At 38.5% G+C, this 13,374-nt stretch overlaps 1 protein-coding gene across 3 annotated transcripts in view; it reads right to left on the bottom strand.

Moving 5' to 3' along the window:
- TESK2 (testis associated actin remodelling kinase 2) overlaps nucleotides 1-13,374 on the bottom strand; it is a 77,008-nt gene that overhangs the window by 46,476 nt on the left and 17,158 nt on the right. For 2 of the 3 annotated variants that reach the window (XM_041421618.1, XM_041421619.1), the window contains exon 3: nucleotides 5,358-5,479. In XM_041421618.1, coding sequence (XP_041277552.1) covers nucleotides 5,358-5,479 — 122 coding nt within the window. Of the gene's footprint in view, nucleotides 1-88; nucleotides 181-5,357; nucleotides 5,480-13,374 lie in introns of those variants that run through there. The other variant, XM_041421620.1, reaches the window with a different exon arrangement.

Below are 13,374 nucleotides of genomic sequence, written 5' to 3'. Positions count from 1 at the left end.
TGTTTTAAATTAAGTCCCCAAGGTACAGATCAAATAAAGAAATACTTTTTCATGCAAACAATAGTGATATTAAAGATTGAAACTCTACCTCAAAATTGAAGATACACCAATTTAAGAGACAGCACAAGAGATGGAGAATCATTGGTAGCACACCACTTCATTTGTATGAGAAAAACACATCTGTAAGATATTACCAAAAAAAAAAAAAAAAAAAAAAAAAAGCTATCAAGTCTCTCAGGCTATAGACTGAAGGCTCCCAAGCTCAGGACACAAGGATGGAGATTTCTTGAGTCCTTTCCAGACCAATTGTCTTACTTTGATTTGGGTGAAAACTCATGACTACAGCAGCACATCAGCATTCAGGAAAGCAACAAAATGGTAGAGCACATCTACAAGCATACACCAGACCTTTCATAACCATGGCACTTGAGCTAAGCCAACCCTTGAACAGCAGTGCACTTTAAACAGGACACAAGCTAATAAAGAAGTGGAGAAATGCTCCAAACCCCCATTTTCTCTAACCCCAGCAATGACAGTCTTGCCATGTGTCAGCTAACCTGTATGAGAAAAACACAGTGGCTATAGTAAACATGACATGGTACAAACCCCAGCCTCAGCTCACTTTTCCACACCTCCTCTCACCATCTGAGGGAAGATGTGATAAAACCAGCACATCCCACAGCCAAGGCAGGAAGAAATGTAGATCAGAGGAAGAAAAGCATTTTAATTCTCCATGTTTAATTTGTATGCAGGAGTGAGATGGAGACAGGAGATGAGGTTGATGGTAGAAACAAAACACTCCTTGAACACCATTCGTCTGCTTCTGCCCTGTCCACTCCTAAAATGTCCCCAGCCTGGACCCTGGAGAAAAACCAGTAAACCAAAAAGATAAGCAGGTCTCATACATAGTTTGTTATAAACACTAGACAGTGACTGAACAAAAAGTTACTACATTGTAGTTAACACCTACTCTGCCTCTAGAATCTCATCTGCTAGCTGAAATAGGAAACAAGAGGAAGGGAGACAAAAAAACTCCCAAATCCCCTATTTTTACCATCATGCCTGTGTAGCTGCAAGAGCTGGAGTCTTCTATTCTAAAATATCCTTAACAGACTGAAAAAGAAGTTCTATTTTTTGCCAAAATAAATCCTCTAATAGAGGGCAGTCTCTCATTTTCTTCATGGAAAATACATTAGCAGCTTACATATGCACATATATTTGACCACTGGAATCTTTATGATCCTACCATGGGGACGACAGACTTACTGGGGACTTGGTAAGTGAAAACTAAAGTCTTCACTTACAACTCTCTTCTAATCAAGATGGATCTATATGGCTGGCCAAGAGCAGAATTTGAGTGCAGAAATAATGAAATGAGTGCGAAGATTTAAAGTTAGCCTCTTACTTCATGGCAAAAAAGCCTGTTGCTTTTAAAGCCTAAATACCCATATCAGTACTTCACCAAGTAAAACTGAAACTCATCAAGAGAAGCTGAAACATCTTGACCCACTTCCATCTCCTCAAGATGTGCAAAAGCATCAGCAAGGTAAAACACAGATGCACCTTTAGGTAATCTCTACTGAGCTCAGAATGGAAGGAAGTCAGCAACTACTGACAAACTCACACTCCAGAAGAGTGACCAGAGTCTGGATAAAAACCTCAAAAAGCATCTGTAACTCTGAAAAGGAGTTGATATGGACAGCACAGCAGCAAAAGCAGTTTCAACAATCAGCAATATTTATTAGTCACATCAGTGCAATCAACAACAAAAATACCAAAATCTTCGCAATAACATCTTGAAGCTAACTGTGGGCACATTGGAACTGACAGTTTGTAAAAAGCTGCAATATATCTTTGAGCACAGGCAAAGGGATGGGTTTTTTAATTACCCAAAGGATAATGATGATCCTGGGCCAAATGCACTATGAGGAAGAAGCTCTTCTTTCCACAACACTTAACTATATAAACTACAGAAGAGCTCTCGGACAAAAACACTGATTCAATACCAAATTTGAGGTATTACTCATCAGGATGTTCAAAAACACAACCACACTCCCAGCTTAAGGAAGGTTTTAGTGCACTAAAATAAATGCCTCATTGCTGAATCTGACATTCGCTTTCTAAAACATTAACTTGCTATCCTACACACATTGAGATGGTTTGAGAGCAGATTTTGGAGGCTGTAAAGCCAGTATTTATCCAGTTTCATAATTTTACAAGCCATTTGATAGCAGAGCACCTTGCAGCCCTCACCTGGTTCAATTAACCACCGTACAATATGATCTCAACATTTCAGCCTAAGAACCCATTACTATCCATACTGGCAAGCAATAGGAAGGAAAGGAACTTGTTTACAGTGGAAGTTAACAGTAGGAAGCCCCAGAGCACAGAGATGATGAAGAAGCTCAGAGATATATTATGTAAAAATCAGAGGACACCTTCAAGGCATGTGGAGGAGATCCAGTGGCTAATCAATAGAGAAGTGAACTTGATGCTAGTGACAAAACACCTTACTCAGTAACACAGAAGAACTTCAAAGGAAAGAAATTAGGTGAAGAAAATATTTAACAGCAAACTGAGCTAGCTCATAGCCCCTGGGAAAGTTATATATTAGAACTTCTTTGAAGAGGATGTCCCCTTTAAATACTAACACAAGCTTAAAATTCCAAAAACAATCCCAGAAAATGTTTCAGTGGGAACACGTTGCTGTAGAACATTTTCCTAAAAACCTCTCGGCAATACAACTCAGCTGCTCTTATCTGACAGCACAGTGTTGTCAAACAAGCAACACAACTTCTCACCACTTGAAATGCAAATTAGTATTAATTATTTTTATGTGTTTCTACAGTGGGAAATAGCTGTTTCACAAGACTAGTAGAAGCACCAATGATTTACACATTTATGAAACCTAAATGGAGAGGCTTGCAAGTGTGTGTTTATATACAGATATATATGTGTGTGTGTGTGTGTGTGTGTGTGTGTGTGTGTGCAGACACATAGGCAGGTAACATTTAAGAGGGGCAAAATCTTCTCCCAGACATAAAGAAATTTAAAACACTGCAGTAACATTTAAACAAAAACTTAAACGACACATCCTTAACAAATAAAACCATCAAGTTATCTCCTACACAGAAAAGTAGTAGTTTTTACTGTGTATTATAATTCAGTAAAAAAACAACTAAAACTAAATACTATTCTCTTATTTGCATTTCCTGCAGGAATAACTCTGCTCCCTGTAGCAAGGGGATTTACCTAACAGATAAGAAAAAGACACTATTTTACCAGAGAGCCCTGCTTTTTTTGAAGAAGCCTCAAATCAAGCAATTCATAAATCAAATGCAGTTTATTTTTCTAAAAAACCTATGCCAAGATAGACCATTTCTATTTAAGTAATTTATTTCTGATGTATTCACTTACATCTGCTTACTTGAGCACAAAAAGATTTCTCTGTCAATCCTGGATAATAACTGGAAGAACAAATTGAATTCCCCTTCTGCTTCATACATAAACCAATACATTATTGTTCTTTCTTCAGGACCATCTGTGTAACACTGCTGAATTCATTAGGCTCTAAAGCCAGAGGGGACCAGTACATCACAAATATGATCACTTTTACTTCACAAGACACCTAAATTTCAGCAATTACTCAGGAAAGAGCACAATAATTTTTGTTCTCAGCAACACCTCTGTAATTCCATTCAAGAGGGGGCAGGGTTATATTTAGGTACAACTGAATGCTTTTGGCCTGTCAATATATCCCTTTTATTACTTTCCCTCATCCCATCCCAAATTAAATTCTTGATTTTGAACAGAGCTATAGAGCTAGAATTTTTTTTAAATAAGATTTACCAACCACACAAAGTTGATAAAGAAACTGATGAAGCATACTGAGCTGATGATTCTGACAATGCCAATTTCACTTTGGAAAGTTACTCTTTTCACAAACCTTATTAGAAAAGCAGCATTATCAGTCCCAGGGTTATATGCTCTTATCAAAGGATTCAGAAAAAAAAAATTAAGGAAAAATATGGGGAATAAATATAAAACACAATCATCCTGAAATCTAAAAGACCAGATAGATTATATAATTCAAATCTAAAAAAAATAACAACAACGAACAAACAGAAGGAGGAGTTGCTTGGAATGCACCTCACTTTAGAGCAGAGAAAACAGACTAGGAATTGCATTTAGCAATAGATCACTACAACACTTGAATAAATATATTATGATAAAACCAACACAGTTTACTATAAGTAAGATTTCTTTAAGTTCAAAAGTTTTTGAGGTTTTAAGAAAAAGAATAATAGAAGACAGACATGAAGTAATGGAATGCTCCTAACGAATATTTCAAACGCTTCTGACGTGTGTCCTTGTAAATACTGAAGGAAACACACAGGATAATATTGATACAAATCAGTTGAGTCTTCATCAGTTGATGAAGACTGAGATAGGATTTCAAGGATCAGAAAAATTGGTTATAAAGGCTTTCAGGAATCAGTATTATGTCTGTACTATGTAATAGAATGGCAAAGAAAAGGAAATTAAGTAACAGAGTTCACTGTGTCTCCAAAACTTTTCAAAAAGAGCTGAGATCAGAAATAGATTCCAGGTGTGCAACAGCAGCTTAGGAGAACTGGTCATTTGGTGCACTGTCATCACATCTTTAAATTTCATAATGTTATGGCTTCAGATAATTATGTTAATTGCTTGTCACATCACCATAGAAGAGAAACCAAGACTAAAATGGTTCAAGAAATAACATGATAAACATTGGAACATTTTTGATTTGCATGCAGTAATCTAATGCAAAGCAAGGACTATCCTTTTCCTTCCAGGAGCATATAAATTAGATTAGTTCAACTCTAGGTTCCTTTCTTCAGTCCTTCTTATCCCACCTTGTAATACTGCAATAAGAAAATCCTAAAAACTAACAAGCAGACCTAAGAATAGGAAACAGCTATGGCATTTTGCATTGTTTTATTTTAAAATTAGTAACCGTAAGTTTGTTGAATAGTGTTAAATTTGCAGTAACTAAAATTCACAAAAAGAAGTCAAATTTCATTCTTCATATCACTTTATTGATTCATCAGAACTTTAAAATGGGAGCACTTGTTTTTCTCTGACATAAGTTACTCATGACTGGCAAACTCCAGCTACCATAATTATGTCCATGTTTGAGTATTTTTTCTCTTAAGTCTTTTCTTCTTCCTCCCATCCATCTATTAAATTAGCCATTGATCCTAACACATTCAGAACAGATAAAGCTACAACCAAAAATAGCTAAATAAAAATTGAAAAGAGGAGAGCCCTACTAAAGACAACCTATTGCTACATGATTCAGAAAAAAGCCAGTGTACCTTAAGATGTTCGGATGTGAGAGTCTGTTCATAAGTTGAACCTCTTTCAGCATGTTTGCTCTGTTGCTGTTCAGTGTGTTCATCTTCAAAGCCATTACCTGGTCTGAAGTTCTGTGCCTTACCTATTGGATAGAAGCAAAAAATGGTAAGGACATGAAATGAAAGACTGAAGAACCAGTATTGCTGTAGTGCAATGTAGAGATCCTTCATGACAAAAGTGATCCATACACCAATTTCTGCAATCTTTACCACAGAGATGACTTTCTATAAGCATACTAAACAAATGTGAAATGGCATTTTGATCTTCTCTTGCAACTCATGACAGAAAGCTTGAGAAGTTGAAAAAACCCCAACTATCAGCTTCTTAGTACAAGTGAAGGAAGCCATCTGTTTGTACACAGAGAAAAAGTTTCCCACTCCAAGAGCTATGAAACTTATTTTCATTCCACTCATAACCTTTTTTCCCCCTGCTGTCATAGTTCACAGAATGCGTTATACAAGGACCTGTCGCTTACAGCTACAGGGCACATTTTGGAAATACTCAGTGTTTACTTCTGAAAATAGACTATGATCCAGCTCCCACATCCAGGGGACTGAAAGCATTCCTGCCAACCCCTGCTGCAAAGCAGAGAGGTTCCTGCACAGGAGATCACCTCACCTGGGTGTCAGTAGTGGCTGTACAGTGTCAGCAGGAAAAAGAGAATTTCTCTGGCAATTGCACAACAGCAGCACCTAGTTCAGCGTCACTTTCCCAAGTCACAAATGCGGGGCTGTGGCCATTTCTAACTTGGTACTCAAACTAGCCCATCTGTCAAGTGTTATGCAAATGTGTGCTACTATTAGAAAAGAACTGTCACAATAGTGAAAGGCTTGCCAAGCCTTTGAATTCCCTTGCAGTTGGGCATTCCCACACACATACTGGTAGCATTCATGGAAATCATGCTCCCATTTTCTTCCTACATCAGTACCTGCAGCTCATAAATAGAAAACATGTATTTCTCAAAACACTGAATTACCCCCATGGCAAATTCATTCATGTTATGGAGATTAGCTTAGGAAGGTCTGTGTTCCAGGAATTTAAGACTCATCAGGTTTCTAACTTAAAACTGAAATCAACATTATGGTTTAGGTACATACAAACTACCTACATTTTAAACAACAGCAGCCTGTCTGCTTTTATTCCAGAAGACTGTTCATCTTTTCCAGTAAGAGGCTCCTTTAGCTGTGATATGTTAATTACAGAAAGAAAAACTGAATCCATGATAAGCAGATGCAAGAAGAAAATGGGGTATGGGTTTTGAAGGTAAGGCTCACTCCCTGGCAGTTCTGAGGCAGCAAGTGACACCTATTTTCAATTTGTATTTGCACACCACTATCTGCAAGAAGGGGCATGTTTCAGCTAAACATTCTCATCTAGACACAAGTTCAGCTAAACATTCTCATCTGGACACAAAGCCCAGGAATTCAGCACAGGGATGTACTGGGAGGAAAGGGTGTCACGTTTCAGGTGTGGGTCTGGTTTAACACTTCTAAGTTGCCTCTTGCCGTCCCAGTTTCAGGTATAGGGTGGCACTGGAAACATCCCAGGTGAGTGTGGTAAACAACACTGAGGCAGGCACTGAGTAGAAAAAAGCCCTCAGATGCTTTTCCTCCTGCTTCCCCCCACTCATGCACATGAGCTCCTCAAATGCCTCACCTACAGTCACCCAGTAATCCCAGGGCAAGAAGGATCAGGGAAAGGGGGCGGAGAAGGATACAGAAACCAGCACTGAGTAGAAACCAACAGCAAGTTCACAAGCATGGGACTCCTCCTTTCTGTGGTAATATTGGTTTTAAAATAAAACTGGTCAAACTACAGCTTTAATGTATTGCAACAAGATAATCTAGAATCATTCTCAACACAACCTGTCTTGCCTGTTTGGCATGCTTATTGGTTTTAAGCAGGATGATTGCATGTTAAGTTGATGAGGTTTATTGTTACTTGCCAGGTTTCTTGTGTCAGTTGTGTTCTTTCATTAATTTTTAATTTTACCCAGCCAATTTGAATGAACAAACTAAGTTGGACAGGTCAATGTCTACACCGAGACTTTTAAAACATATTTTAGTTATACCTTAGTTTTACTGGAAGTAATACCTTGGGTGAAGGGGAAAAGTTTAGAATGTTTTCATAGACTTAGAAAACTTCAACAATGTAAATTTAAATAAAGAAAAAAGGACTATGCTTTGCACCTATACACAGCAGCAGCTAAATCAGCACACTTCCTCTGAGACAAAGATTAAGAATCTTGGGTGTTGTGGTGGAGTAACTTGGGGTTTTCAGGGAACAGGAAAGAATTTGAAGTAACTTAATTCCTACAGTGAGAGATGCTCTCAACAGAATTTCCTCAGAAATGAGCTTTCCACCAACACAGAAGCTTCAAAGTCTGCCAAAAGGGAATCAATACAGGTAGAAGGTGATCAGGAACTCAGATGGAAGGTGGTCTTAAAGAGTATTTGCCTTATCATTAACTCTGCCATCTATCTCTCAATTTCTTACCCATTTCTTTAATTCAATCAATTTTCCTGCTTGAAATTTTCCAAAATTTCCTGCTCTTTTGCCTCAACTCTGAAGTAAAAGTAGAATTTACAGTAGGACCTTTCTCCTTGTTCAGACTGCTTTTCTTAAGCTAAGGAAACCTAAGAAAATAAGGTGGGTAACTTTTTGGGTCACTGTGTCCTGCATGCTTCCTGGATGTTCAGGTCTGATATGCAACAAGAAGTGGTCAACAACTGCTTCTCAAAGTCTGACTGTCCACAGCACTAACTGCACATCCAGAGAAAATTGAGCTACTTTTGCAAAGACAAAACTTTTCTTCCTGTTTCAGGCTATCCTGCAGTCTTTCCCATCTTGACAGACTGAACAAGGTTTGGTGGCAAGGTCAGTAGGCTTTTCTTTTGTTTGTTTTATAAAATCATTTTTCCCATGCTTGGAAATATCTCAAGTTTCTTACACACAGAGCAGCAGAGGCTGTCCAATTACCTGGTCTCTAAATAGTACCCAACATTGCACTATGCTTTGTTTCACTTAAAGGAACACAGTAAGGTAACACCAATAATTTTATTTGAAGTTCTGTATATTCTTCTGATGTTGGAGGATGTATTCCTGCAAGATCTGACAGAACAGCAAAATTCTTAATCAAACTAAAGGAGAAGGGGAAAAAAAGGGACTCGTCCTCTCTCGCTAGTTATCCTTTAAGCAAGGAGGAAGAAGCAGAACTGGAGGTGAGAGGGCATCTTTCTCAAGAGGACAATACTCAATATTATGAATAAAATCAATTACCAGTTTATAAATTATGGAGCACAACGCTAATCACCTGGAATACACCGAAGACTCACCATGTTCTCTCCTCTGAAGCACAACTGGCAGATAGCATTTCTATGGCAAGAACAAATTGACAACAAAGAACTGACAGGTTCTGTCTTTAATGTCTCAGTCAAACTGAATTATCAACATGGAAGGAGCTGTCAGCTCTGCCCTCCATCCCTACTTACCCATCAGGGATACCCTGGACAAAATTTGTGTCTATCCCGGCATGCCTTGCCAAAGCCCTGCAAACTATTTAGTTTTAATCCTTCTTCTCCTTTCAGGCCACCTTTGTGCCATAAAAGCATGGAAGTCCTGTTTCAACCACCTGACTCCAGAAGGAAAATGGACAAATATTTTGGCAATACTGCTGATCCAATTTAACATTTGTTTACAAGGCAGTTTGCCTCAGGCATATGCCTGTACACTCAACATAAACAGGGATTCACTCATGCAATTCAAACCTCTCACTGATGCAACTTGCAGGCTGCTGTGAAGCTTTTAAAGCTGTTGACATTATTATTAATTATGGCCCCTTGCATATCAGACCAAATAACGTTTCAGCAGTGTCTGGATCATGGCATCTCTGCTTAGAAACATTCTGACAATCCTACAGCTGCTTTGCATGCACTTCCAGCTTCTCAGTCTGCTTACCTATGTGTGTGACTCCATCTCCAAGGTCACAGTAACCAGATATTGCCTCCCTGTTTTATTGCTGACAGGCAGTTAAACTGTCCCTTTGCACCCTGATTCTCCTAGGATGAAAGCACTTTGGACATTGGCCTGGCTATGGTTACCTGTGTGGCTCTGCTCACATCAGACCACGTTCCAATCCTTCAATTTCTTCAGAAGAAAGTGGGAAGTAGAGGAAGTCATGGATACAGGTAAAGAAAGAGTGATGCATTTAAAGGAAATCTCATAATAGTGATTCAGCAGGGCTCACATTCCAGAGAAGTAGCCGCTATGTAAAGTTCATGAGGATTATCATGCAAAAATTGGTGGGTTTAATGTTCAGCTTGCTGCTTAGCTGTAAAGTTCTTTATTGTTAAAAAAAATTAAATATAATTGATATTATTATTTATATATTACATCATATATGTCTGTCAGGGTTCTCTGAAAATCCAAACATTTACCTTACTTCCACTTTCTGCTGGACTAAAGGGGAGGTATTTTTAAGCAACAGCCAAAATCAAGCCTGATTTCATCTTTCACAAGGCCTTTTTGATCTCTATTCACTGTACCTTTCCAGGTGGCCCTGGAATAAACATCTGAAGAATATTTCCTAATACTGATACTGTAAATCTGCCAACACAGCTTTCAGCTGTGCTCCTAGTTTTTCATTGCATTTTCATTATTTTCCAAATCATCATTATATAGCTGGAAGTATTTTGTCACAGTTCTCTTCCAAAACTTCATTTAACTGCTTTCCAGTTTTTCCTTACCTTCCTCTCCTTCTGGCATCCAGCCTCACTGCTTAAATACATTTACAGATCTTTACTTACACAGCCTGCTTCATAAAATCATGTTGCTGCTGTACCACACACACCAGTTTTTTTGTTCAATCTTTTACACACCTTGGTCTTCATCTGGCCATTTCACCTTCACCTTTGCTGCCATGTATCCAAAGCACCATTTTAAAAGCATTCCCTTCTGGTCCAAATATTTCACCTTCCATGAGTCGGCTTCTCCATCTTCATTTGATTTACAAGTATTTTCTCTTTGATGACAAGAGATCAAGACATTCCCTTAGCTACCATTCTAGGCCATTTACACTAGATGTTTTACACAGTTTAATTTTGATTGACTGAGTTAACAATAAAGCTTGTGGGGCATGTGAGATGATAGAAGTAACCACTGTTAGAAAGAAAAGGCTTCATCATAAGAGTGCCTACCAAATGACAGGAAAAAAGTCTTTCACAGGGAAGCAGACCAGCAATTTGGCTCTGATACAAAACTTCTCTCAAACATAGACTACTTCCTTGCTGTGACAGCACAAGAAATATTTAAAAAAAACATAGGGTCAGCTGTATTTTATCCAAGTCTCACAGTCAAACCACCAAGTCATCACACTTACAGGGACATATTCATGCCTTGAGGACGAATGTAAGAAGAATGCCTTAACTCTATGGCTGATTGAAAAAAGCTCCCTTCAGCAAAGATAAACCTGTTCTTCAGCTCAGATCACAGTGCTTCTAAGTCTGTAATCTGAAATGTTTTTCTTAACATTAAAAGGTACCCACCGTCAGATACACATAGCAGTGATGCCTGTATCAAATAAAAAATTTCATATCACTAGGAAAATTTGCAATGACAAATAGAAGCTGAAAGAAATACACCAGTTCAGATAATAGTAAGCTGCTGTGTTGATGCCAGAGAGTCAGATGGGTTGTGGCTGTTTTCAGAGCAGTAATACAGAATGTCACTATACTACAACTTCTGCAGCAAGAAGAGAGACATGCCAAATGTAACAAAACTTTGCCAAACAAAACTAGTCAGCATGTGTTACAAGAGCTCTAGCACAGGTTCAGAAGATCTACAGAAGCTAGGCACAAAATAAACCCCAGAACCTTTCAAAAGTCTGGCAGTAATTGTGATTCTACTAATTTCTAATACTAAAAAGAGTTGAGAGAAATACACAGAAAAAGCTAGAGACTTCATATTTTCCCTTTAGTACAAAAGCTCAGTATTAGTCAAACAAAGGTCCTAATTTGATAACTTTAGTAACTTCTAGTACCACCAATTCAGCAAAGAAATAGGTTCAATTACTAGAGATTATTCCACACCTATGGTCAAATGATCCAATTTTTTTTCCAAACTAAAGTGAATTTCTAATCAGTAATACAGCAGTACCATTGATACTTTGTAAATCCACTTGTGTGCCAAAAAACCCTAAATTTTTCTTTTGTATTTTGTTTTTCTTCATTGCCCGCTGTAATCTAGAACCAGGGCCCAAAATAGAGCACCCTTTTTATTTTAAACAAACCATTTATTGATAGAAATCTGTGCACGTATCTCTGCCTCTGCCATTAACTTGACCTCAATCAAGCCATAAAGGCAGAAAGAGACTACAGTCTTATTTAGAGAGAAAGCACAAATTCATCAGAGGACTATTGTTCCACAGTTTGAGATGAGAAATAAAAAGGCACAGCCCAGGGTGGGGAAGTTGACAGATTTTGTAGCCAGTTAGCAGAATGTAACCACATAAATCTTTCCTCTGCAATCCAGGACATGGAACACGGACACTGGGTGAGCACTCCTTTACCACAAGCTCAGTAAACAGCTCAGCCATGTACTTTATACCTGAGTAATATTATAGTCAGGAAAGAAAAAGAAATAATGAGTTTGAAGTTCATAACTGAGAGCTTATTCCTCATTTTCAATGTTAGCTATGCTCAGCTCACTGAGCAGCCCTGAGCACGCTACTCACTTTCTTTTGTTACCTAACTGGTCTATAAAATTGAGGTGATATTATCTACCTGCCAGAAAACTGGAAGATTGACATCTGCAAATGACTGCTGTAACATCCAAGGATAATATGCAATCAGATACAGTATCTGTGTTCCTATTTTCCCATTTAATTTTTAATACTTATGGTTAAATATTTCCCATGTTACTATGGGTTTATCCTGTATAAAAGATAATGACACTTACGTAATCCGCAGATGTTTTTGAAGAAATCAATACTTTGGACTGAGTTTTCCTGACACACAAATTGTATCTTCTAACTTTTACAGTGTATGAACAGTTTAGCACTGAGCACACCGTCCCCTCACTAAACCAATACTCTCAACATTGGTATTCAAACATTTGTGGGGTTTCTTTTCAAAACTGTATGGGAGCCTTGACAGAAAGTTCTGTTTGGGGCAGAAATAATTTCCTTAGATTTCCTTTATAAATCTTTCAAATAAAAATTACCTTGCATGAGTAAGGAAGTCTGTCTCACCTTTCAGAACAGAGCCCACTGACATACACCTATTGCTATTATAATCACAGCACTTAGAACTTGATCATAACCACAAATAAAAAGAGAGCAGGGACCAGGAAAAAGCCACATTTTGCTTACTTGAAGATACTTCAGCTTTTATAAATTGATACAGTTAATAACTTTCAGATTACAGCCAAAACCAAAAATTCTAAGCCATGTCTCGTTATTTAAGCCTTCATGTAACTGCTGTTCTTGAGAGCTAGGTTTTTACACAAGCAGCTAATTAAATGCGCCATGCAATTTCTTATGTCTCCTCATGGGCTGTAAAGGCTAGGAAGCACAGGAATTGGATTTGCAGGACTTAACTGCAGGCAGCTGATGCGAACGTTACAAAGCAGCAGCAGTGAGTCAGTGTGAGCCACACCGGCAGCTCCGGATTAGCCAACAAAGCAACGCTGCCTCGGTATCGATCACTCCAGCCGATGTTTCGGGCTGTCCTCTCCTCAGCCCCCAGTGCCACCAGACCATCACACAGAGGGTCCCCACCTTGCAGAGCTGCTACCGGCGCAAAGGGCCCCCAGAGCACCCCCAGGCTGTGCCAGCCTCAGTGAGGGTCAGCAGCTGTGCTGACTCCCAGACACAGGAAGCACATGGATGGGGAAAGGTGTTCCTATAGTTTGGATATAGCCTTGGCATCTATTGGGAAGAAGCTTTGGATTGTTTGCATACAGAATACCAACAACTGCAGA

Source organism: Onychostruthus taczanowskii, unplaced genomic scaffold (assembly GCF_017590055.1).
Source record: "Onychostruthus taczanowskii isolate IOZ18803 unplaced genomic scaffold, ASM1759005v1 scaffold7, whole genome shotgun sequence".
In the NCBI taxonomy this organism is placed as follows: domain Eukaryota; kingdom Metazoa; phylum Chordata; class Aves; order Passeriformes; family Passeridae; genus Onychostruthus; species Onychostruthus taczanowskii.
This window is presented reverse-complemented; position numbering and strand designations above follow the sequence as displayed.